This window comes from Sinohyriopsis cumingii, chromosome 10, assembly GCF_028554795.1.
Source record: "Sinohyriopsis cumingii isolate HCF-2022 chromosome 10, ASM2855479v2, whole genome shotgun sequence".
Classification (NCBI taxonomy): Eukaryota; Metazoa; Mollusca; class Bivalvia; order Unionida; family Unionidae; genus Sinohyriopsis; species Sinohyriopsis cumingii.
In genome coordinates, this window is record NC_142970.1 from 51,615,807 (window position 1) to 51,643,620 (window position 27,814).

The 27,814-nt window shown below is 33.3% G+C and overlaps 1 protein-coding gene across 1 annotated transcript in view; it reads left to right on the top strand.

Moving 5' to 3' along the window:
• LOC149790148 (cilia- and flagella-associated protein 65-like) overlaps window positions 1-27,814 on the top strand; it is a 104,786-nt gene that overhangs the window by 24,915 nt on the left and 52,057 nt on the right. Inside the window, exons 8-25 of the mRNA XM_089972135.1 lie at window positions 77-190; window positions 1,754-1,862; window positions 2,842-2,957; window positions 4,549-4,698; window positions 5,521-5,718; window positions 6,533-6,622; window positions 9,940-10,020; window positions 11,228-11,282; window positions 11,897-11,982; window positions 13,074-13,200; window positions 14,284-14,452; window positions 16,425-16,563; window positions 18,689-18,828; window positions 19,491-19,575; window positions 21,829-21,987; window positions 25,446-25,611; window positions 26,857-26,985; window positions 27,237-27,393. Of these exons, the coding sequence (XP_089828261.1) occupies window positions 77-190; window positions 1,754-1,862; window positions 2,842-2,957; window positions 4,549-4,698; window positions 5,521-5,718; window positions 6,533-6,622; window positions 9,940-10,020; window positions 11,228-11,282; window positions 11,897-11,982; window positions 13,074-13,200; window positions 14,284-14,452; window positions 16,425-16,563; window positions 18,689-18,828; window positions 19,491-19,575; window positions 21,829-21,987; window positions 25,446-25,611; window positions 26,857-26,985; window positions 27,237-27,393 (2,270 nt within the window). The remainder of the gene's footprint in view (window positions 1-76; window positions 191-1,753; window positions 1,863-2,841; window positions 2,958-4,548; window positions 4,699-5,520; window positions 5,719-6,532; window positions 6,623-9,939; window positions 10,021-11,227; window positions 11,283-11,896; window positions 11,983-13,073; window positions 13,201-14,283; window positions 14,453-16,424; window positions 16,564-18,688; window positions 18,829-19,490; window positions 19,576-21,828; window positions 21,988-25,445; window positions 25,612-26,856; window positions 26,986-27,236; window positions 27,394-27,814) is intronic.

Here is a 27,814-nt window from a genome sequence, read left to right on the forward strand (position 1 = left end):
AGAAAATGTTTTTACACTAAAATATTACTGGTTAACAGTAATGGTAAATGAAATAATGAAAACTTATCTCTTTTAGGTACGAGTCCCCTTCAGAGTTGAACATCCTACTGGTGTTAGCAGGATTGACACAGTATTCAGCTGTTCAAAAGTGCAAGGAGTTATACAGCCTATGAGCTCTCTCAAATTACCAGTAAGTGTTTTATTTTCATTTACATCGTCATTTCATAAACGGCTTTAGAATTGTCTTACAATTTGTATCCCTCCAGCCTTAATATTTTTGGAGAGTGTGCATAGTATTGTTGTTAATCTGTCTCCCATTTACCTGTCACAGATTTTGTCATTGATCTGTTTTCTATTCACCTGTCACAGATTTTATCATTGATCTGTCTCTTAGTCACCTGTCACATATTTTGTCATTGATCTGTCTGCTATTCACGTGTCATATATTTTGTCATTGATCTGTCTCCCTTTCACCTGTCACAAATTTTGTTGTTGCTCTGTTTTCCATTCACCTGTCATGGATTTTGATATTGATCTCACTCTAGACTCACCTGTCACAAATTTTCTTTCTTTCTACTACAGGTATTAATCTTTAAGGACTCACGGTACTGATTCCACTCCAATGGTAAACATATGGAAACACTGTCATATTCAAAATTCAATAACTTAAAATTTATGGGTGCTGATAATGACACCTATAATTTTTCGTGCACATCTAACCTTGGTGCAAGCTTATGTGTGGAGAACACCATATGACCCGCTGCAATTTGTTTACATACATGTGCATGAAACATGTGTTATTGATTCTGCACCAAATGAATCAGGTGCTACTTTCAGTATTGAGTACTCCTGAGTCAAGCCTGTAAAAATGCTAAAATTGTATCAGTAGAAATTTGTCAATATTTTTTTACATTACATATAGGACAAGCTCTCAAAAGATATTTTTCCTAAAATTTTAATTTTCATTATTAACCAATTATGGACCACCAAACCTGTAAATGCTCTATCATTTCTTCACCCATTTCTAGACTGGTTCACAGTTCTTCCATATAATTAGTACCGTGTGTCCTTAAAGCCCCAATGCTGCCATTACATGCAGAAAGTCATATATTTAAATATAAATTGTGAAATATACTCATCATATCACTGGGTGCCATTAAGACTAGGTAGTGTTGACATTTTATCACATTATGAACCATGTAAGGTAATTTTTTAAACAAATCATTTTTTTCCTTCCAAACTTTAGTTAGATTGGAAGAATGGTGAAGTTTATGAAAAATGTCGGCATTGGAGCTTTAAAGGACAAGATAGGTTGTAACCAGATTTGTGACTGTATTAGGCTTAATGGTGAAAACAAATCTAGCTCAAGTTCAAATTTCACTTTATTTCTTCAAAAATATGATCCATAACCCCAAGTTTACAAAAGACGGAAGTTATTCAACTCATTTCATAAATTCCATCCAAAATAAATACTGATGTTAGAGCCTTGATTTACCATATCTACTTGTTTATAAATCAAGCTCAAATACAAACTGCAGAGACCCATATCTGCCATTGCATAATACACATACAGATCAGGGTCTCTGTAGTTTGTTAAAAGTAATCAGTAATCAGTAGAACAAACAATGTGCCAGCACATTATGAACAGCAGCTCAGGGTCTGCGTTGTTTTGAAGTTGGACTCAGCTTACAAGTGAGTATGTATGGTATTGATTTTTCATTCCATGATTGAAAAGGTAATCTCTTTCTTTCAGCTGACATACACACCCAACACGGTAGATACAACAAGCATTGACTATTTCAGTATAATTCCCATTGGCACAGTGAGCAAGAGTGTTGTCAAGTGTATAGGAAGTTCAAAAGGTAAGACATTGACTTATATATATTTTTGCATTGTTTATATTACATAGTTCTTTCTCTGTTATATGGATGGAAAGGAGGACACTTAAGGTCCATTTTACATCTGTGTTATGGTGGGAGTGGATGTGCACTTAAGACCAATTTTACATCTCTAATATAGTGGGAGTGGGTGTGCACTTAAGACTGGTGGGAGTGTGTGTGCATTTAAGACCAATTTTACATCTTTGATATGGGGTGAGGTGGGGAGAACACTTGTGTTGGTGGGCACTTTATTCCAGTTGCCTTGACACAAAACAATTACTTGTGTCAATGTGCTGCAAAGTACCAGACCAAGCCAAATATCAACCTATGCATGATTTAGTGATTTTGGATTGCCTACCCCCTCACCTATATATGTTTAAAAGCAATTCAATGCTTCAACATTTTACAAGTGAACAGCATTAGATTTGTGCTGCCTTCAACTGGATGTGAAATCGTTATGGATATACATAAAACTTTGGTGTTGGTAATATGAGTCTGATGTTGCATAGGAATAAGTTGAGGTCTTTAGTTGGAGAGATATAGATAATATGTATCGAATGAGTTCTTTACCCCAACTCATAACAAAGCATCAGTTTTGCTTTGTCTTTATTACATGCCCTCTGGTATGTTTTCAAAATATATATAGATATACTGTATGAATGGAATCTCAAAGACTTTGTGATTTATTAGAATTTGAATTGGTGAATGTAAGAATATTGATGCTTAGACATCAGTGGAGACAACTATAATGTTCCAATCTGAATGTGTGAAACAAAATTATGGATACAACATCTATATTGAATGACAGATCATCGATATAAAATTGAATCGGCTTGATAATACAAATGCTGTGTCTGTCTAATTCTGTGTCCAGGTGAGTATTTGCTTCAGTTTGAAAAACGTCTTTCTGTGCATGAAGTGATTTTTGTATTTTTGAATTTCCCAGTTTTACATTGTACAGGTCCCACGGTACAGCTGAGTGCCAAAGTCATCAATTTCATGCAGATTGATGTGGGTGAGGTAGCAACAAGGCCAGTGGATCTTGTCAACAATTCAGATGCTGATGCTGTTTATCAGGTAATTGCTTAATTACCCCATAAGTAAGCTTACATGCAATATAGAAATGTAACCCATCAATAATCCATCAATTTGCCCATCATTTCATCAATCTTTTGTTTACAGAGTGTGTATATATATATATATATATATATATATATATATATATATATATATATATATATAAATGCAGTAACTGACAACGAACAGTGCAAAACTAGTATCTAACTAGCCTGAGCACTTTTGACTCTTAAAGAGTCTTTTTCAAAGGCAAATACAAAATATTGACAAGACAATAAAACAGAAAAATCTTTATTATATATATATATATATATATATATATATATATATATATATATATATATATATATATATATATATATATATGTTTCTGTCCCTCTGTGTATTATATATTACTCAGTATTATACTTATTGTAATATAATGCCTTTTTCCATATTGTTGTACATGAGTTAATATCTGTTGCATATATTGAGATGTGAAATCATGCTGTATATTGTTTCCAAAGCGTACATGTCAAGGTAAATATTGTAATGTAGTATGGTTACTTTTACCATAACATAAGTCAGTATTCAAACAATATTGATGTAATTACTTTACATCATGTACTTTTACAAGGTTTGCTTGTTGTATAATCCCATTATTTTCATCAGCATTTGCTACCAATAGACAGACTTCCATTTTCACTTTCTTAGGGTCAGCTTGTGCTTGACAATCAGGCTGGCCAATCTAGTCACATGACCTTTTCTTATAAAGTGCACCACATAAATGTGATGATGAGCTTCACAGTTATTTTGTCAAGATGTGTCTGTGTGTGTGATTTGGATATTTTAGAGCATCCGCCTCGGATGCAGGAGGTCGTGGGTTTGATCCCTAGCTGGGTCATGTGTTTTTTATTTTGCATTGTAAACATTAATTTTCTCCTGCCCCAGCACATACATTTACAATCCTTCTATTAAATTCATGCAGGTGTCAAAACAATCCACATGACTGTCTAATTGTCAGTTGATCCCAACAAAGAATCTTAGCCAAAATGGTTCAAATACCCAGAGTATTTTCATATCAATTTTGTATCCACTAGCAACATTTTGTATGAAGATATGAATTTTCTTCTGGTTGTTGTCTACATAAAAATCAGATAATAACTGATTATGTAAGGAATTATTTTTTTTGTCCTGGCTAAAGATCTATAATCTTGACTCATCCCCCCAAAAATTAAAAAATATATTAAAACAGTTTCAAAATGAAATTTGAGTAATTCTGTCACTTTTGTAACTAATGTATGACTTTTCTTATTTTTAATATTTCCTGTTCTTTCCAGTAAGGGCATACAATAAATTGACCTATATTGATGGGATACCATTATCCGTGGATTTCAGTGTTGCTACAAACCATAAATTGAAAGACCCAATGAAAAATAATTAACTTAATAAAGGAAATGTGATCAACTGCCTCCCACCCCCACCTCCCATTTGCCATGTCCTTGACTTTAATTACCAATCAAAATGTAATTTTCTGCCAATTAAGAAAAATATCATTGGAAAATAATGAATACACAGTGTTCTTGAATATACCAATAAATTTTACTTTCAGTTCATGATAGACTGTGAGCAAAGTGTGTTCAAATTTGAGAGGACATCGGGCCTGCTGAAACCCAACTCCAAACAGACTGTCATACTAAAGTTTGTCCCCCAGCATCCCATCAACTATCATCGAAAGGTCACCTGTATGATCCACAATCAGGTAACTGTTCAAAGAATGATACAATAATATTCTTTTGTTACAATATCAGATTGATGGAACAAACACACAAAATTGTATTGTGGTATTTTACGATAAATTATCCTAGAAGTTGCTGCTACTCCAAACAACATAGACCCTGATCTGCTGCTGCATAATGCATTGGTAGATCAGGGTCTGTCTTGTTTGTTCTACTGATTACTCCAAAAAACTGCATAGACCCAGATCTTTCAGTGAATTATCTGATGTAAGAACTGGATCTGTGCAGTTTACAGCTGGACTCAACTTATAGGCACATTGTACAGTTAGAGCCTTAATGCTTGCTGAATTAAAAATACATTAATGGAGTTAATAAAATAAAATGTTGCAGATATTTTTTTTAAAGAGCTCTGCTGACGTGATGAAATAAAGCCATTTTGACTTTAAAACTTTCATAAACAAAATCAAATTTTTAAGTTCAAAATTTATGTATATTATTTGTTTGATGAATATTTGTTTACAAATTTGTCAAGACCTTTGTGCCCATCAAATCTATTCAGCAAGTATTTATACAACTAACAGTTGCTTGAGCTCTATTGGTTGTAGTTGGTACAAATTTTACTGTGCAGTAACTAACTAATTGCAGAATTTATAAATTACAAGATTTATATTTTATTAAGTTCTTTGCTTGATCTTTTCTAGAGTAAGATTCTTGAAGCATTCATGTGTGCCAAAAAATATCACACCATTTGCAAGTTTAAGATGCATGAAAGATTATGGATTGTTGTAAATAATTCATTAAAAGTTTATGTTTTGTGAAAAAGACATATGAACTATGTATTTTAGGGTCCTCTGTTTTTGGATCTTGTCGGAACCTGTCATTCTGAACTGATCAAGCCAGCTGTACTACTAAGCAAACATCTTGAACGTTTCCATGTCCATGTGGAGCGAGGTTTTTCAGTTTTCCCACCAGAGCAACTGAATGAACTTAGGAAACAAGGAAGATTGGAAGTTGATGATTCAGGGGCTCTTATGGCACCAGTTGTAAGTCACAAACATAATTTTTTTTACTATAATTCACCAATTTTGCAACCTTCACACATGAACAGCTGCACAAAAATCACACCATTATTGCTGTGAAAATAAAGGAGCTAGATAACGCTTGTAAGTTGTCACTAGCTGTCATTCCCTAATATCTACCGCCGCATTTCAAATTCATTATGTAAGTTATGCAAGACATCGATGTCTGTTACAGTGAGACTTTGATCATAAAAAAAAGTAACTCGGAAGGTTACATCTTTTGGGCTTTATTGATATGAAAAACATTACTAGCTTGAAAACTTGTAATTTTATGTTTTTTCATCACTGTATCTATCAGTCTGTTCATCTCTCCATAAACATTTCCCTTTCCAGAGCATAACTTGCAAACCATTTAAGGTATTTCAACCAAACTTATTACACTTGTCAAATAAGGTTTTTATACTTGGAATTTGTTGCATTTATTATTGCTTTGTTACCATGGAAACAAAATGTAACTTAAGTAGTATATAAATGAGAGTGCTAGAGCAAAAAGTACTTGCATAATTACAGACATAATTACAGACATAATTACATAATTCCACATATAATTACATAACTACAGACATCCAAAAGTGGCTGTATTTGCTGGATATGACAAGTATTTATATAAGCATATGGTCACTGGTGGTGTGGGGACATGTCATGGATTGATGACTCTTAAAGATGATTAGATAAAAATTAACTATGATGTACATATATAGTTTAGATTAATAAATTGTTCAGACAGTATAAGAATATGGAACTTTCTAATAACCTATCAAATATTCATTTTTTCCAGCTGGACCCTGAAGCAAAAGAGCCAGAATCATTGCATGAACTCCCACCTATGGATGAATATTTTAATGATGGTTTTCACTCTGAAGTTATTGTAAGTTTACATGGATCACACCATGTTCATCCATAGCAAATCTTGATAATTTGTGTTGGATAGATTTTGGAATGTTTTACCCATGTGACCTTGATAATTTGTATTGAATAGATTTTGGAATGTTTTACCCTTGTGACCTTGGTAATGTGTATTGGATATATTTTGGAATGTTTTACCCATGTGACCGTGATAATTTGTGTTTGATAGATTTTAGAATGTTTTACCCATGTGACCTTTATAAATTTTGGAATGTTTTACCCTTGTGACCTTGATAATTTGTATTGGATAGATTTTGGAATGTTTTACCCTTGTGACCTTGATAATTTGTATTGCATAGATTTTGGAATGTTTTACCCTTGTGACCTCGATAATTTGTATTGGATAGATTTTGGAAAGTTTAACCCTTGTGACCTTGATAATGTTTATTGGATAGGTTTTGGAATGTTTTACCCTTGTGACCTTGATAATTTGTATTGGATAGATTTTGGAATGTTTTACCCTTGTGACCTTGATAATTTGTATTGGATAGATTTTGGAATGTTTAACCCTTGTGACCTTGATAATTTGTGTTGGATAGATTTTGGAATGTTTTACCATTGTGACCTTGATAATTTGTACTGGACAGATTTTGGAATGTTTTACCCTTGTGACCTTGATAATTTGTATTGGATAGATTTTGGAATGTTTAACCCTTGTTACCTTGATAATTTGTATTGGATAGATTTTGGAATGTTTGCTAATTTGTATTGGTTAGATTTTGGAATGTTTTACCCATGTGACTTTTATGACCTGATCAGCAGGAGCACAAAGCTGAATTTTCTGTAAATCTGAGGATGTTCTGGTCTTCAGTGGTTCTATGTTGTACCTCCAATTACACCAGCAATATAACAAAATCAAATATTTGCATTTTAAAAGAATCAGACATTTTCAAAAATATTAGAAAAGCAGTAGTTGCCCCTTTATGCAGATCCCATGTTGATGAATTAGAACTATTCACAGTAAAACACAGTCAAGAAAATGTTGCTCTATACTCCCAAGATGTATATTATATAAGATTTTGTATAAAAGAATCCAATAGTTCCAGAATAAAACCATGAAGAAAAGCGATATATATATATATATATATATATATATATATATATATATATATATATATATATCCCTCTTTAAGTAAAATTTGATTGCATCCAGGCAGAATTTTTGTGGTTTCTTGTATAAATAGCCTACTCTTTATTTATTTTTTATGACAGGGAGGAGTGAACATGTGTGTAGCTTCATGAACAACAATTAATTTTTCAGATATGTAACCTAATCATCATAATACCTTAGTAGGATTACAGCTACTTTACAAATCCAGCCCAAATCCTCCAAGACCAAGTTTTAGCTTTAAAAAAGGCCAAGAGTTGTCTGCTCACAATAATGAAGGCATCAGATAAGAGTGATCTCCCTTTGTAGTTTTCTAACTTTATTTGAACATCAAATTTGTCATACATGACACATGTTGGCACTGTTTTAGGAAGAGCCCACCATTATAGCGCCATGCTGACCAATGTCAATGTGTGATCATTTCCTATTATAGACCCAGGTTTGTCTTCAAGACTTTTCCTATTGCCAACTACCACTTAAGGTCAAGTTCAGCTCTCTCATCCTTATTATATGGGCACCAGAATGCAGGATCTAAGCACTCAGAGTTCTAAATGCTCTTCAGAACAGAGTCTTTGCAGTCAGTCCAGATCTGCAAGATGTTTTCCACCATTTTCCAATACACATGTCCTCCAGGAAATTCTTGAAGTTTGCTTTTAGGAATGCAGCACTCCTTATTGATCTCAATATCGGTCCCTAGTTCTACTACAGTTCCATCATGATCGTCCAAGTCTTGATGGCCCTTACTTTCATCGGTAATCAGTCATTTCTGGCAAAACCTTTCCTATTGTTAGAACATTGATTTCAGGACGATCTAGAGGACCCACTGAAGGCCTTGACATGGTAAAGGAAACAAAATGAGCTTCTGTGAAAGTGAGATCTGCTTATTTATCCCCTTGAAAGATGAAATGGTTGATATCTCAGATCAGGTTCTTTCATGTTGAATAAGATGGATTATTCTCTCAGCATATAGAGAACTCATTCAAGATCCAATGAAGTCAGTGTGCATATGAACTCTTGAGGCTATGGCAGGGTCTAGATGACCTTATCTAACCTTTATCTTTGAGATATTTCATCTAAAAGTGCCCAGTTTGAATTGATGGAACCTACAGCTGCAGTGGGGGCCCCGAGTGGCCGAGTGGTCTAAAGTGCTCACCGTTACAGATCACTGCCATCTCACCTCTGTCTGCGTGAGTTCAAGTCTCAGGCTCGGCTAATGTTGGTACGTGACAAAGCCTGCCAGTAGCTTCTCATGGGTCGGTGGTTCTTCCCAGGGTTTTCCAGGGTTCTTCCTCCACTGTTTATACTGGCCGCCATGTATATCCTATCTTGTGCTGAAAAATAGCGTTAAACCCTACAACAACAACAATAGCTGCAGTGCAACTGGCTATCTGCCTATGCAGCTTCTGAATGATCTGGCCTATAAGCTTCACTGGATACACATTTTCCCAGTCAACTGCTTGAGGTCATATTGAGTAACTACTCCAGCCTGTGCATTTCTCTCAAGATCTGAAGCTGCCTAACATACCATGGGGGACCAGAATCCAGGATAACAGGATGTAACTCCCTCCACCACTTACCTGTTCTCTGAAGGTATTATGATTGGGTAATGTATTTAAAGAAGAAATCATTTGGCAGGGGGATATGTTTCTGTGATTATACTTATACCTGATCATAATACCTCCCTGCAGTTCAGATCTTATTGGCAGTGTTCATGTCAATCCAGTAGTAACTGGAGTATGGATGGATATGGCACATGGGAGATCACTCTGGTCTATCTCCTATGTACGAAGGCAAACAACATTTAGCATTTTTTCATGATGTAGTGGCCATAGTCCTGTGGTATTATGATTAGCTAAATATAACTGAAGAAACGTACTGTACTAAAAATAATTGTATTTCTTATCTTACCGTAGCTGTTCCCATTAAAACCATTTTATAGACCGAACAATTCTAGCTATAGATGTAATTTTTTATCAGTTAAAAAGTCATTCATCTAACCTCATATTTTGTACAATAGTCCAATGATAAAGGCTATAGTAACAGTATTTGACTTAAACCATTATGACCATGTCAGATTAATATAGTTAGATTCAAAATGAGTGACTTAATTATTAGGTTCTTAGTATGGTGTATTTCCTCATCACTTTTCCTTTTATTCTTTTGTTTTTTAGAATTTCGTTCCACATGTTAGCCTTGACATCAGTGTGATCGACTTTGGAAACTGCCAGAATCTCAGAGTTATTGAAAACAAGGTACATAACCTCTTCTTTTTTCTCATCTACTTCTCTTTCTTCCTTTTTGGCTTTCATTAAACAAATCTGATGTTCCATATTAATAGTTTTCATAATGCTCATAAAAATATAAACAAAAAAAATAACATTTATTACCTTGATGAATTTTTACTTCAGTAACATAACTTACAATTTCATTTTATTGTTCTCTGTATGGTTTCTGCACAATAACTTTAGTTCTATGCCATATCTTGTTACCAAACATTGTAAGTTGCTTGCATATGGGAAAAGAAAGAAACATTTTAATTTCAGGCTTATAAATCAAAGGTCATGGTCACAAAGACTGAAAGAAGGAAAATGTTTTCCATACAATAATTTGACATTTATAGTAGATACCTTGACCAAAGTTTGTAATTGTTAGGCTTTTGAGATGAGAAAGACATTGATTTAGGGGTGAAACTGTCCAAAGTCAAGAACACAATGATTCTAATTAAAATAAATGGTTTCTGCTTCATTTGCTTTGACCAAACTTTTTAGTTGGCTTGCATTTGAGACAGGGAAGACACCAGTTCATTTTGAGATCAAAAGATCTAAGGTCAGTGTCACAGGACATGAAAGGAGGACAAAAACAATTGAGAAAACTACTCGGGTCCTTTACCAGATGCCATTACAAAACTGTGCAGATAACTTGCATTTCTGACAAGAAAGACACTTGTCAATTTTGTGGTCACTAACACAAACGTTAAAGTCACCAAGACTGAGAGAAGTTGCCCTAACCCTGTCCAGATATTGTGGGTGGCTTGCATTTCAGACAGGGAAGATGCCTGTTGATTTTGGATTTGAAGGGGCAAGTACCCAACCAGTGAAAGAGACTTTTACATAAAAGAAGTATAATACCATTTTCTGAGTGTTAATCTGCTGCTTATGGTACTCTTGTTATTCACCGAGACCTAAGAATTAATAGTTTGTATTAGTGAAGGAATAAATTTGCTCACTTGATGTGCCATTGAATGATTTCTTAGACCTTTAAAGATTAAACATTGGAAGTCATTTTTATTGTGAAAGTTTTATGCTGCTTTTATATTTTAGCCTGATCTGGGCTGTTATGTGTCCATTTATTTATTTATAGAATGAAGCAGAGAAGCATTTAAAGTGACGATCACTAAATTAGGTTTTACATTATTTTATAGCAGTTAAGTTAAGCAGTTCTTGCAATGTTACTTTTCAGATTTTCAACTTGACCAATCACACAAAAGGAAAAGTTACAGTGCAGTGGATTGGAGGTATTGTTTTTAAACTCTTGATGTTTTATAATCAAACTTTTAACTTGACTGCAAGAAATAACTGCAAACACACCAGTAGTTTTAATAGTACGTTTTGCCTTAAGAGACCAGCATGCACAGATTTAGTTATTATATCTGTCTTAAGAAACTAGTATGCACAGATTTAGTTATTATATCTACCTTAAGAGACCAGCATGCACAGATTTAGTTATTATATCTGTCTTAAGAAACTAGTATGCACAGATTTAGTTATTATATCTACCTTAAGAGACTGGCATGCACAGATTTAGTTATTATATCTGTCTTAAGAAACTAGTATGCACAGATTTAGTTAGTATATCTACCTTAAGAGACAAGTATGTACAGATTTAGTTAGTATATCTACCTTAAGAGACGAGTATGTACAGATTTAGTTAGTATATCTGCCTTAAGAGACATGTATGCACAGATTTAGTTATGATATCTGTCTTAAGATTATGCACAGATTTAGTTATGATATGTCTTAAGAAACCAATATGCACAGATTTTGTTATTATATCTGCCTTAAGAGATCAGTATGCACAGATATAGTTACCATATCAGTATGAACAGATAGTGTTACCATTTTTTTTCAGACCAGGACAGGCCCTTCTATGTAATGCCAGAAACAGCTGATATCCCTCCACTCAAGTCTTGTACATTCCATGTGACATTTAGACCTGTAAGTTGAAAAAAGTATCATTGTCTCCATTTTTTAGTGTTTTAGATGATAAAGTCTTGGATCCAGGTACAGGGTTTTTTAGGCATGGGGACAAAATCAGCCTGAAATGGGCTCAGACTGGTCCAAGAATAAAGTTAAATACTTTACAATCATACAGTCATATATTCCGAAGTTCAGATAAGGTAGTCAGACATTTCCCAAATGGTCTCAGGCCCCATCCACAATAATCCTAGAATAATCCCTGCAGTGACCATTAATTTTTTAATTGAAATCACCATGAGATGTTTTTGTTTAAAAATATCTATATGAAACTTAAAAATTCATCCACTCAGAATTTGCCATGATTCATGGGTACATACAATCTTAAGTAGGAAAACTCCATTAGAACTGATACTTCTTGATCCCAGGGGCAAATTTAAATAAGGGTATACAGACACTGTCATGCAGGGATATTCTATTGAATTAATGTCAAGTACATTATGTAGGCAGCTATTCATGTACCATATATATTCAATTATAATTTGAAGCCAACTGCAGACTGCACAGACTTATATCTGCCATTGCATAGTTTTGCAATTGGCAGCAGATCTGAGTCTATGTAGTTGGTTAGAAGTAAAACAGAAATGTACCTGATCTGTCACCACATTATGTGATAGCATTTCAGGGTCAATGTTGTTGGCAGCTGGACTAGATTTTGCAAGCATGTACATACAGATGGATTTTAACAATTAGAGAAAATCTGCATTTTATGATGGAAGAGATCTTTAGTGATGTATGCTGTTTGGCCTTAGCAGTCATGCATGAAAACAACTCTTTGAGTGCATGACATTAAAATATACATAAAAAACATTTATGGGTTTTCCCAATGTATCCAGTGAAAATGTTGTTTGAGGGTCTTAAATTGCCTTTAACTTCTTTCAATTAAAACACTTTAGTATATAGTTTTTTGCCTATCATTACCTTGAATATTATAAATCATGTTTTATTTCGAAGATTTTTTCTGAAGTTTCCTAAATCAAGTAATTCATGATCTCATTAATTTCTATTATGCATTTTTTGTGTGTACATGCATGTCTACATTTCTTTTCCAGAATGCACCAAACCAGTTTTATGGAGCGGAGTTGGAGTGTTTCGTCTACTATAAGAGTCTGAGGGATTACAAGCTGGTTGAAGATACAACTCACTGCCCACCCTGGTGCTTGACACTTACCTGTCTGGGTAAGCGATATTGTCATTGAATTACAATTCTTTCTGAATTAAAATGTTGAATTCAATGTCTTATTATTATGTATTTTGCCCCAAAGACTTTATACAGGCTTTTCCCGTTTATGCTTTCACCAAGCAGTCTGCATCATTGATAAGGACACGAATCATCACGGTATAAAAACATGCATTTTACATTATGATTTCATGTAACATACACATGCAAATCATGAATGAAACTATTGGTTGGCTGGTTTGTAATGGTATATTAAACATATTTTTGTATACCAGTTATGACGTCATTAGCCATTGTACACTGCTACATCCATTCTCATGAATACATGTTACGTCATCTTTAGCAGTTGTATACTGTTACATAATAGGGGTCAAAATTTATTAATGAGACCTCAGCAATTAATGAACTCGTAACAGTTCTTGCAGGAGTTTTATTGATATTAACTCCTATCCTAATGTGAAAATATATTTAGAACAATAGAATACTGAATGATGGATCTTCATGATTCTATGCACATGGATGAAATCTCTTGTTATGGACAGGAGTTGGAAAGAAGGGAGTTTGTGCGTTTTTTTCATTTCTGCAGAGGCCCCCAAGTGGCCGAGTGATATAAAGCGCTCACTGTTCCGGATCACTGCCATCTCACCTGTCTGCATGGGTTCAAGTCCGATGCTCGGCTAGCATGGGTATGTGGGAAAGCCTGCTTATAGTTTCTCGTGGGTTGGTGGTTCTTCCCTGGGTTTTCCAGGGTTCTTCCTCCACCAGTTATACTGGCCGCCATGTATAGCCTATCTTGTGCTGAAAAATGGTGTTAAACCCTAGCACAACAACAACAACATTTCTGCAGTGTAAAGTTTACAGCATTGTAAATAAATGGGTTACTGCTGTCTGTTGCTCAATATGGCACAAAAAACTCTTGGCTTATCTTCTCTGAACATAGCAAGAAACAAATATCATTCTGCATGTACTTGACAGCACCATGTAAGTTAAACATTTACTGGCTCATTCCATGCAATGCATAGGAGCCACAAGTTGGGTATATAATGATAATAATTATTATAGTAATTTCTCTTTGAATCCAGGTCATACCTTCATGCCCAACAATGAGACTTTCCTGCCCAGATTCACATTAGATTCTACACCCCTGGTATTTACTGCTGTCAACACAAAAGAATCTGCCTACAGAACACTGTTAATGCGTAATACAGGGACAACACCAATACAGTTTGACATACAGAGGGATCCTGCTAAGTAAGTGGAACATTTCTAAGAAAATCCTTTTCAAGACAAAGAATTTAGGAGATTTTATCAAGAAAATAAAGTATATATATATATATATATATATATATATATATATATATATATATATATATATATATATATATATATATATATATATATATAATTGTGTTCTTATATTGATGCTTATATACCAGTTTGCTACATTTGATCCTTTATTTTGTGATTTATCTCAGATATATTTAGTTCAGTTCAAAAATTGAAGTTTTGTATAAAAAAAATGAAAAACCTACAAGCTTTGCTAATACATTTGGTTGTTTGTAGCTGAATAACCCACTGTCTGATTCTAAAGCAGTGTATTGATATATTAAATAAATCTAAAAACACTTATTAATCACTGTGTGAAGTTTCATAAATATTAAAGTACTGCTCTAGTTTATGGAGTTCCTTATTTACATTTAGTCATATGACATTGCCTGTTGGTTTGCAGTTTTGTGGCATATCAGCACAAATTGGCTATTTAGTGGAGTAAATTGTCTCGCTCATGGAAACACCACTGTAGCTGACCCAGGCTGGTCCAGTAGTAGGATTCAAACCTGCGCCCCTTTGGTCTCAAGTCTGGTAGTCAGTCATGGAAGATTATTCGCAGTCACAAAAAAAACACTTGATATCGACAGCCAGAATTTGATGTTCATTAGTCTGTCTATATACAGATGACTTGATTAGATTTTCATGCTTAAGTGAATTTGCTATTTTTTATGGAGTACCAATTTTCATGGTAAAAATTTTAATGGGGTACCAGTTTTCATAGATTCCATGATTGCTAAATACCATGAATTTATCAACCCAGTGAACAGTTATCCTGCTATAAAAGCAATGATCTTACTGTAAAAATAATTATCCTACTATAAAACAAATGATCCTATTATAAAAACAATTATACTAATATAAAACAAATTTTCCTACTATAAAAACAATTATTCTGCAATAAAAGAAATGATCCAACTATCAACACAATTATGCTACTACAAAACTAATAATCCCACTTTAAAAACAATTATACTACTTTAAAATCAATGGTCCTACTAAAAACACAATTATATCACTTTAAAAGCAAGGATCCTTCTATAAAAACAATTATACTTTGATCCTACTATAAAAACAATTATCCTACTGTAAAAGCAATGATCCTACTATACAAACAACTATTTTGCTATAAAAGCAATGATTGTACTTTAAAAACAATTATCATGCTATACAAGCAATGAATTCTATTATAAAAACAATTATCCTACTATAAAAGCAATGAACCTACTTTAAAAACAATTATCCTACTATAAAAGCAATGAATTCTATTATGAAAACAATTATCCTACTATGAAAGCAATGATCCTACTTATAAAACAATTATTCTGCAATAAACACAATGATTGTACTTCAAAAACAATTATCCTGCTATAAAAGCAATGAATTCTATTATAAAAACAATTATTCTACTATGAAAGCAATGATCCTACTTATAGAACAATTATTCTGCATTAAATGCAATGATTGTACTTTGAAAACAATTATCCTACTATAAAAGCAATGAACCTTCTTTAAAAACAATTATCCTACTATAAAAGCAATGATCCTACTAAGAAAACAAAACAAAAAAATACATAATCCTCGTACCATGAATATAAGTACCAACAAAAGTGTCAATTTTCCTCAAACCATGAAAACTGATCCACACACAATTAGAAGATTTTTTTTTTAAATTCTATTTTTTTTATAGATTATTTATAAGATGTGTTTGGTCTTATTTAATACTTTTGCAATGTGGACTTCTTATTACAATTATAAGCATGATCGTGCCAAAAACTGCTTAACCAAGGGCAGGTGGAATTTAATAGGCACATTTCTAGGTATATTTTATAAACTACCTTATAACATTTTGCAGTATTTATATGCAGTACATTTGCCATAATATTTCTCTCTGTAGCACCTATTTTGTCAAGCCTGCCAAAGCTTTACTGAAGGACTCCCACCAAATTTTTGTAGTGAAAGCAACTCCGGCAGAGGTCAAGACATATAAACAGAAAATGACCATTAAACTGAATGATAATGTAAAATACAACCAGGTAAGAAAACAGACAGGATGATCAAAGGAAAAACATACCACACATCTGCATTAATTTTTAGAATGCATGTAGACTGTCGACAAAACTGTTAACTATATTTTCCACATTAGTTTCAAACTGCTGATGGTTATATGCAGGTATTGCTTATTTCTAGCACAAATCCTGTGGATGAGGTATGCAGATGTTTATTTTTTAACCAGGTAAATAGCCTTTTTCTCTTTCTTTGCAGTATGTATAATATGACCCTGCAGAGTTTGGTTTTGTAGGTTTGAACGCCACTTTCTGCACCTTACTAGCTATATCATGCAGAGGAAATGGATGCAAAATGCTTTTACCATGGACAGACCCTGGCCACCAACCAGTATTTGCCTGGATGGGTTTTTAACCCATATCCAACCTATAATGTCTTCTTAAGACAAAGTCACCTCAGTATATGCTTGGATCCAGGAAATGTTGTCTTCATATTCTTGACAAATTCAATGAAGGGAGCATGCCGTGTTATTCATATTGGTCCTCCTGTCACTGCCCATTGCATCCCTTCTGTCACAAATTTGACTTTGGCTCCTGCTTTTGAAACACCTAATGGATAAAAGCAATATTTTGGTGTGAAACTTTCAATTTTTTATTGGTCAGTTCAGTTGTCTCTATTTTCTGACAAACTCTAATGGGATTATGGCTCAAGTTTCATGAACTTCATTTTAGGCAGAGTTATGGTTATTGCGTTGCAGAGTTAATTTAATATCTTCACATGAGATGTTGCTTGTAACTGGTATAGCACAAGACTTATTCAGCATCTTCTGAGGCATTTAGGTCTGTAATTTGTCTCATCAACCTAAATATGTTTAATATAAATAGATGTGTTTTTTTGGGGTTTTATTGACTGTTCCGGTAGCCTAGTGGTTAGGGTGTTCACTTTGGATGCAGGATCAATCTATTCATTTTTCATGATATTAGAATGTTTAGACTCCTACCTGATTACATATAAATTTTAAAAACACTGGTTTTATATAACATTTCAAAAGCAATCTACCCATACATAAATATCATATTTTACATTATTATCATGATATAAAAAAAATTTAAAATACAGTGGATTCCGGTTAATTGGGACACAATGGGACTTGAACTCTTTGGCTCATATAAGCGGCTGCCCCAATTATGCGGAGGGGATAAAAAGGTATACATGTAGTTTGTCCTTTAAGATTTGTCCCAAATAAATGACTGCCCTGATTAAAAGATGGCCAAATTAACTGGAATCTACTGTATAAGATACAGTGATTTATGTAAAACTAAAATGATGCTGTACCAAAATGTTTGTTCATGTTCTGTGCTTAAAGAAGATGGGAAACTGTATGTGTTTTCAGTGTTCAATGATGCTGGTCATTTGAGTGATTGTTATTGAAGTTATTGAAGTTTGACTGTAATTTGAATACAATGATCCCTTAATATAAAGCACCTCAATATAACCATGGTTCTTTTATAAGGCAGGGATAGTAATGAGTCCCATTAAATATATAATATTAATGATGTATATAATGTACACCATTATAGGGTGACCTCACATAACATAGTACACTGGTGTGGCCCCCTTGAGCAGGGAATTACTATATAATGTATCCCATTATAAAGTGCCATTACATATAACTGTACAGTTTTGTGGCTTTTCTTGAACATTGTTACAATGAGTGATCGTTATATAATGTATTCCAGTATAAGTTGTCATCACATATAACAGTAATTTTTTTCTCCCATGAATGGTGTTATAATGAGGGATCACTATAATGTACCCCAGTATAAGGTGACTATATATAACAGTAATTTTTATTTCTCCCTTTTTATGGCATTATAATGAGGGATCACTGTATAATGTACCCTATTATAAGGTGCCTCACAAGTAACATTACATTTTTATTTATCCCTTCAGTGATGTTTTAATGAAGTATCACAATAATCTACCCAGTGTAAGGTGCTTCACATATAACATTACATTTTTATTTCTCCCTTTTTTATGGCATTATAACGAGGGATCACTGTATAATAAATGTAAGAAAAACAATGTTGAACCAGAAACATAATATGGGCCTAATACGTCATGAGCCTTTACAAATAATTCATTTCATTGTAGGAGCTGGAGATGTGGGGATCAGCTGAAGCCCCTAATATTCTCCTAGAGACTGAGGGAGAGATGTACTTCAAACAGACCTGTGTTGGAACCTCCTCACAGAGAACATACACCATTAAAAACATCTCAAGGATACCATTAATGTAGGCATAGTTTTGTTACATGTCGATATCAAAAAGTTATATGAATTTATTATGTCAGATTTAAAGTCTCTCTTCAAAGAAGCAGAAAGTTGTAAAAATGAACAAGACAGTTCTGTATCTGAAAAAATCATATTTTTTATAAGAATTTTTTTGAATACTTTTTTCTTGCAGCTGCAGGACTGGTAAATAAAACTAGGAGGGGTTGGATTTTAACTCTAGTGAACTTCACAAAGCCTTGTGATAAATGCTATTTTCAGATATGTTCATAAGAGAAAGGAAGAATCTATTTAAATGCTCTCAGATTTTGTTTCTTTATGTGATATAATGAGATTTGATTTAATGAGAATTATGACACCTTAACTTTACAAAATGAAACAACAATTGTTCCATTAATATGCTGAAGGTGGAAATAATACATTTTGTGAATAGTGGATAAAACATTTAAGATTATGCATTTATTGTTGGATCTTTTTTTATAATGGCATGAGTCAGTGCTTGAGGCATCGCATTGATTCAAAATTAAGTTAATGATTCTTAATATACCATGTAAATTTTTAAAGAAACTTTTTGCGCATCAACTCAGTGTTCATCCTATAAAATTCAGTCTACATCAGTTTTTCAAGGGTATGCATTATTATGCTGTTGGTTACACATTTCTTCAGGTTTGAGTGGAAGCTAAAGTATGCAGACAACAAGCTGCTGAGGGTCGAGCCTAATTCTGGCATTATCCAGCCGAATGAAAGTCTGGTAAGTTTTGCAGACAAAACTGTCAATTATGAACTGTTAATGGCATTGCAAAAACAGGACCTGACTATTGCATTTCAAAGAACAGGAACTGTCAATTGTATTACAAAACAGGAACTCTCAATAGCATTGCAAAAATAGGAATTGTCAATGGCATTGCAAAAATAGGAACTGTCAATGGTATTGCAAAAATAGGAACTGTCAATGGCATTGCAAAAATAGGAACTGTCAATGGTATTGCAAAAGAAACAGCAGGACTATGTTGTAGAATGAATTTTCACATATAAACTTCATAGTACGTTAATTCTGCACAAATTTCACTAAGTCAAGTGTTCTTTTATAATTTATTAATGGTAGAGAAATATGTATGCAGGATAATTAGTTGGAAATTTTATAAATGTAACTCTAATAAAGTTTTACTTTCCATTACTAGTATGATAGATATATAATTTGAATAAAACTTTACAGTCCAATACTTGTATGATAGAAATGTAATTCTAATAAAATTTTACAATCCATTACTAGCATGACAGACATTTTATTATAATAAAGCTTTATAGTCTATTACTGGTATTATAGAATTGTAATTCTAACTATCACTAGAAGTATGATAGAAATGTAACTCTAATAAAGCTTTATAGTCTATTACTGGTATTATAGAATTGTAATTCTAACTATCATTAGAAGTATGATAGAAATGTAACTCTAATAAAGCTTTATAGTCTATTACTGGTATTATAGAATTGTAATTCTAACTATCACTAGAAGTATGATAGAAATGTAACTCTAATAAAGCTTTATAGTCTATTACTAGTATTATAGAATTGTAATTCTAACTCTCAGTACAAGTATGATAGAAATGTAAGTCTAATAAAGCTCTATAGTCTATTACTAGTATTATAGAATTGTAATTATATCACTACAAGTATGATAGAAACGTAACTCTAATAAAGCTCTATAGTCTATTACTAGTATTAAAGAATTGTAATTGAATAAAACGTTTTGTCATTTTTCTAGTATAATAAAAATTTAACTAAAAATACTTTACAGTCATTACTAGTATGATAGGAATGTAATTCAAATAAATCTCTTTAGCCCATTACTAGTATGATAGAGCTTTTATTCTAATAAGGCTTTATAGTTATTTATTAGTATCATGTTAGAAATGTAATTCTAATAAAGCTTTATGGTCCATTGCAAGTATCATAGAAATGCTATGCTAATAATAAAGCTTTACAGTCAATTACTAGTACGATAGAAATGTAATTCTAAAAAAGCTTTACAGTCAATTACAAGTATGATAGAAATGTAATTCTAATAACGTTTTACAGCCCATTACAAGAATGATAGAAATGTGAGTCTAATAAAGTTTTAGTCTATTACAAGAAATTAATTCTGACATTCTAACAAAGATTTTTAGTCCATTACTAGCCTGATAGAAATGCATTTCTACTAAAGCTTTATGGTCCATTACAAGTATGATTAATGTAATTTTATAAAAGCTTATATAGTCTATTACTAGTATTTTAGAAATTGCTAAATTGCTACTGTTTAATTTCATCATTTGTTTTCTCAATTTCTGTTTTGTTGTTGTTTTGATAAATGTGCTGACATTGTTTGGAATGGACTATCATAGAGATGGTGCAACTGGTTATGACTTCTTTATTTTGCAAAACATCTGCATAATATGAATGGATAAGACCAGTATGTACATTGTATATCAGTTATGTATTACAAATTGACTTAAATGCACAGATGTGTATGTGATGTTTTAGCATTACATTATCTGTAGAATTCAGCTTCTGTAAAATATATGCTAGTTTTTGTCCATCATAAATACCTTTGCCATCATACAGGTTTTACATCAAGTTATGACCTAAATATTAGACTGGATTCTCAAACAGTCACCTGACCTATTATACAGGTTTTACATCAAGTTATGACCTAAATATTAGACTGGATTCTCAAACAGTCACCTGACCTATTATACAGGTTTTACATCAAGTCATGACCTAAATATTAGACTGGATTCTCAAACAGTCACCTGACCTATTATACAGGTTTTACATCAAGTTATGACCTAAATATTAGACTGGATTCTCAAACAGTCACCTGACCTATTATACAGGTTTTACATCAAGTCATGACCTAAATATTAGACTGGATTCTCAAACAGTCACCTGACCTATTATACAGGTTTTACATCAAGTCATGTCCTTAATATTTGTCTGACCTATCCATTTCTTATTCTCACAGAGTCAGACATGGTACTTCACACCTAAGGCAGAGCAAAAATATGTAATGAAACCCAGCTTGATAACCTGGGGTAAGGGCTTTAGCAGTAACTCATCCGGAGGCAAGAAACGCCAGTTTGATGTCAGGGCTATTGGTGAAGGAACCATTGGAGAGATTAAGGTAATGATTTCAGTTGTAAACTTCAGTCATTTTGTTAAAGATCTTCTTTTACTTGGATGTAACCAAAGAGGTAAAATGCTGTACATTAAAATATATCCTGCACACAACCTCTCGATGAGGTCCCTACCTCATCAAATACTTCCTCACTATAACACTAGTTATGGGAGCCAAACAAGTGTAACGTTATATGTGAGATCACCATAAGCTGAGGTACAATATGTACATAGTATTACTATGCAATACTAAGTTACTGAATGCAATTTCATGAAACAGAAGTTTATTTATAATGTAGGTAAAAAATGAATGAATGTGACACCATACTCATGCACAAAAATGGATTTAACATTATGATGTGCTCAGAGGTCAACAACACAAAAATGGATTTAACATTATGTGCTCAGAGTTCAACAACACAAAAATGGATTTAATATTAAAATGAGCTCAGTTCAACAACACAAAAATGAATTTAACATTATGATGTGCTCAGAGTTCAACAACACATATAAGAAATTGATTTTATTCCTACATGGATTTAATCACAGCATGCAACTTCAACAAAGATTCAAATAAGGAATTGATATTTTGAACTTGTAAACATTTTGATGGATATATAGGCCTATCACCAAGTATGATCAAGGTATAAATTTACAAACAAATATGATTGATATATGGATCTCTCACCAGGCATGATCAGTGTATAGAACTTATAAGCAAATATGAGTGATGTATGACTCATCAACAAGTGTGCTGCATGTACAGTTGATTTTCTCCCATGAAGTGATATTGAATTAGACTTTCATCCATATAGCCATGTCAAACTCATTCTTTCAAAGAACTCAACAAAACACCTATGCATTTTTGTGTATATACTGATTCTAAAAGGGAACATATCATGTTATGTATCTCATGGCACCCAGACAACAATTATCAGATATTTCCAGTTCCACAGATCTCGTTGAATGGTCAAGGAGCAACCATGCAGGGCCTGCTCCTCCCAAGCTGCTGTAGGATCCCTTGAGAAACCTTTTTGCCCACAGACTCATTGGTCTTGATCCTTTGGTTGTCACTGTGGGTAAGCCAATACCATCCTCTGAGCTAACAGCATCTTTGACCATAGCATCTGGGTTGCTCCAAATGCAGCTGAGTTCTGTGACTCCCCATGATAAGATCTACAGCTAAAGATTGTGATAATACAGTGAGAGTTACATACCTTGGTTATGATCAGATCCTCAGCCAGGAAACTTGAGATAATTGGTCTCACTTCATGCACTTTGTGCATGCAAAAGTGGGTGAAGTAAATTCGCTATTTTGAAAGAGCTAAAGCTGAAAATAAACCACCCATGGGTCAAGCTCTATACATCAATAAAACCCATGTACATTTTCACTCATAAACAAACCACACACAATTTCGACAACACTAACAAAAAACTAGTATTTTGGCTGAAATTCATATAGGAGGTCAAGGGTACTGATCTCAAAAAGTACTTTAGATGAATAATTTAGCATGTATGTATAAATGATAAAATCCTGGATGAAATTTGAAAGTAGACTATTTGGTTTCATATGTAAAAGTGATCTCCTTAAAACACATACTTCATTCTTGAAAAGGCACTGGAAAACCTATCTTCACTGAAAGTTCTGTTTATAACTATGACTTTGCAATACTACATGGCAAAGACAGGAAGTTGGAAGCTTGAAAGGTAAATTAATTGATTTTGAAAATTCAGCTGAGAACTGTTTTTGACGATGCACTGTTTTGTCAGATGACTGAACAAACAGTTGATGGCTGCTGTTTACCCTAGAATGAGCAATGATTGTAGATAAGCTGTCGATAGGACAAATACAAAGACAAAGAAGGCTTAATGTCTTTATTGCTGATAGTGACTAATAATAAGATAAACAAATATCAACATTTTAAGGAGATAACATATTTCCAAAATAAGCAGACAGTAAAAAAAAAAATTCTGGAAGAATATGACATATCATGCTAAATTATTAAAACAAATTCATTAAATCTTTGTAGTACTGCAAACAGTTGGTGAAATTATTGAACCATTATTTAATATTTTGTGTGCCAGGCAGCTTAGGATTTTCATTTGAGCCAAGATAATTTTTTTAAACTCCAGATCTTGTGTTTTTTAAAACTAGAACAATGGACAGCAAAGCCCTCCCTACATCAGATTGTCAGTCCCTTATTGTCATATAATTATCAGCCATGCCATGACTGTGCTGTATTCAGAATTTGTGTTATAACAATGCAAGTGGTACTGAAGAAGCATTTTCATTATTAAATATAACAGAGAACTATTGCTTTGTGTTCTATTTTAAAGTGTCGTGAAATGATACAAACTTTTACCACATCAGTTTTAGCAGATAAATAATTTAGATGAAATCTAGTTGCACAATTTCATGTGAGGTCATTATATCACAAAATATTTTCCACCACTTGAAGAACCCACTGTACTGTATTTTTTAATATATCATGTGAAATTTGACTACCTCCCCATTCAAATTATCATGTGGTCACTTGTCTGACAGAGCTTTTGTTAAAAATTTTATGAATTGGGTTATTTACACCATGGTTTTTGAAATTCAGTGCATTTCTCACATTAAGTGGCCATGTAAACACTGCAAAAATGCAAGCATACAAGACAGACTGTGTCTTAATCATCAAGATGTTAATAATCTTTTAGAATAAGCTACTTAGTGACCAAGACTATTTCAGGGTACAATCAATTATATGGGTCCATTTGAGTGAGTGTTCTCATAATTCACGTTCTGTCATCTCAGGCATCCATATATCATCTCAAACTTGTCCCGATAGTATGGTTTATATGAATCAAATGAACCATGATAAACCATGGACTATGCTTATGAAATAGCAATATGACAACAGCCTTGGACTGCATGCTTAAAATTACATTGTCTTGTGTAATTTGAAAGCATTAAAATAATTTCTTTACTATCTTTGTTTGTGTAAAATATTGAGATATACTGCTTATCTACAGTGACTGTCCTCGTCTCAATCAGAAGATTTTACTTTACTTATAAGCTGGATCCAATTTTGAGCAAGAATATTCGTGCATGATATTTCAAGTGAATTTGTCAACAAGTTTTTTGTTCTGTTTTTGTATGTCCTGTACGTTGGATGAAGAGGACCATATTGGTCTTTTACAAACTCTAGTTTAATGCTAAACATGGAAATTAGTTTCTATAGAGTGATTATTTTTATCCCTGGGTTAGAAGAGGCCCTCATTCTAAGTTACAGTGTACAATTTTATGAAGCCCTTCCACAAATCTGACACAGAGTTCCTTTTCTTTAAATGTTATGTTTCGTACATTGATTAGAGTGTTTTACGATTCATCAATGTTATCTGATTGACCAGTTAAACAAAGTATAGTCTTCAGTCAATAGCATACAATTTTACCATTAACTGATGGTATGCTTTCTTTTCCAGGCTGATCAGAGTTACCTGGATTTTGGAGATGTGGTTGTTGGAAGTTCTTCATCTAAGCATATCACCTTTATGAACAACAGCACCTGCAGTCTGCACTATAAGCTTTCTGTAGATCAAACTATCGATGGGCCTTATGCAGATGAAATTACACGCACAGACAATTTAGGTAAACTAACTCTATATGTTACTATCAAATGGTGAAATCAGTATGCCATTGCATAAACCCATTTTATAGTCTCACCTGCAAAACATAGGTGAGACATAGATATCGCTTTTTGAATGGCATAGTCATTGTTGTTGGTGTGAACTTGATGAAAATTGTGAATAGTTGGCCAGAGTCATAATTAGGACTTAAATCAGAAACTGATGAAAATTGACGAAGTAATCAGGCACAGTATTTGGAACTAATTTATTGCTTTTAACATACAGACATTAGCATAAGAGTTTGTTGGGATAGGGACAATAGCCAAAAGTAGATGGTAAATAGTCATATAGCAGAGTTGCTTATTTAGCGACTCTGGTGCAGAGTGGTCAATGACACCAGAGGTCCAGTACACATGATAAATCAGAATTAACAAGTGTGTTTAGAGGTCTACTAATATAAGCCTATAGAAAATGACTGGAAAGTTAAATTTGAATAAAATAAAATAAAATATGTTTTCTTTAGAGCATTTAATCCACATACACACAAATATTGATGGCACAATTAGTAAGTCAAACCCACTTTTTTCAACCTCGGTTACCTTGATAACCTATGTATGTTAAGCAGTTTGGTCCAGTCCCAAAACCTATTTTGTTATGCTTATTTTTCCCTGATTATTTTGATCATTGTTAAGTCAATAACCTCGTTATGTGAGGCCTAAGTTTTGGTCCAAAATAACATATGGACCCCATTGTTTAGACAAAGTGCAACAGTTAATGTCCATCTCTGAGAAATTTTACAAGAAAGATCATCAAAAGCAATTGACTTTCATGCACAGTTGGGTTAGTTACATTTTCTTACTAGTTGCAATTCAACACTAACAAAAGAGAATGCTTTAAAAAAGTACAGTCCTGCATACTTTGTGAAACTGAAATTCTTAAAAAAGTGGGTACAGACAATACAGTAGAACAATGCTCATCACCCTTTTCAGAGAGCACATGTCAGGTAGACACAGCAATAAATATGTTACCAATACACATCATGTACCAAAAGTTGTATACCATGATAAGTGTCATATTGTAAGTGAGCTGCTGATACCCAGTCCTAATGAAAGGTGTATCATTCCAGGATAGTTAAATTAGAGCAATAAAATAATAATATATTTTAAAAAATTATAACTAGATAAAACATATTTAGATTACATAATGATAATATAAACTGTTTTGGAATTATAAGAAACCATTGAAAATATGGTATATTTCTTTGTAGCCCTGGAATTGGAACAGATAGAGGGAATAATTCCAGCCAGGTCTCGTCACACAATTACAGTAACAGTCAGACCAATACGAAGAGTTACATATCAGTTTGCTGTATCATACCAGTTGGTTATTCCTGAGGGTGAGTACTTGGTGAGAAGCAGACAATCAGACAGAAATGCAGTCAGACAGACACACATACAACTAAATCAATGATTGAATTTTCATAAAATATTTATTATGAACTTGACATTTCTCTCTAATTAGTTAATATTTTCAAGTAATAATAATTTTCTTAAAAAACAACTTTTATTGATAATGCTTTGCTCTGACATGGTTATATATTGGCTTTGGCAATTTGTATATTTCTTCCATTAAACTTTGCCATTTCAGGGAATGAAAGTTCAGGATCTGTGCATGAACCACAACACTTGTGTCACCTCTTGGTTGCTGGTGTGTTCCCGACGATATCGGTTACTGATGCTAGATGTTATGGCAGTGCAATAGGTATCAGTAAGAAGCAGCTCTGGTCACTCTTCTCACTGGACAAGTAAGTTTACAATAGCTATTTACATACATTATTGGGCACAGACAGCTAACTCAATGCCCGTGCCCGCATTAAGATTACATTATTGGGCACTGACATATAATTCTATGCCCATGTCTATATTAAGAACACATTATTGGGCACTGACATCTAATTCTATCCCCATGCCGATATTAAGAACACATTATTGGGCATTGACATCTAATTCTATGCCCATGCCAATATTAAGAACACATTATTGGGCATTGACATCTAATTCTATTGCCATGTCCACATTAAGAACACATTATTGGGCATTGACATCTAGTTCAATGCCTGTACCCACATTAAGAACACATTATTGGGCATTGACATCTAATTCTATTGCCATGTCCACATTAAGAACACATTTTTGGGCATTGACATCTAGTTCAATGCCTGTACC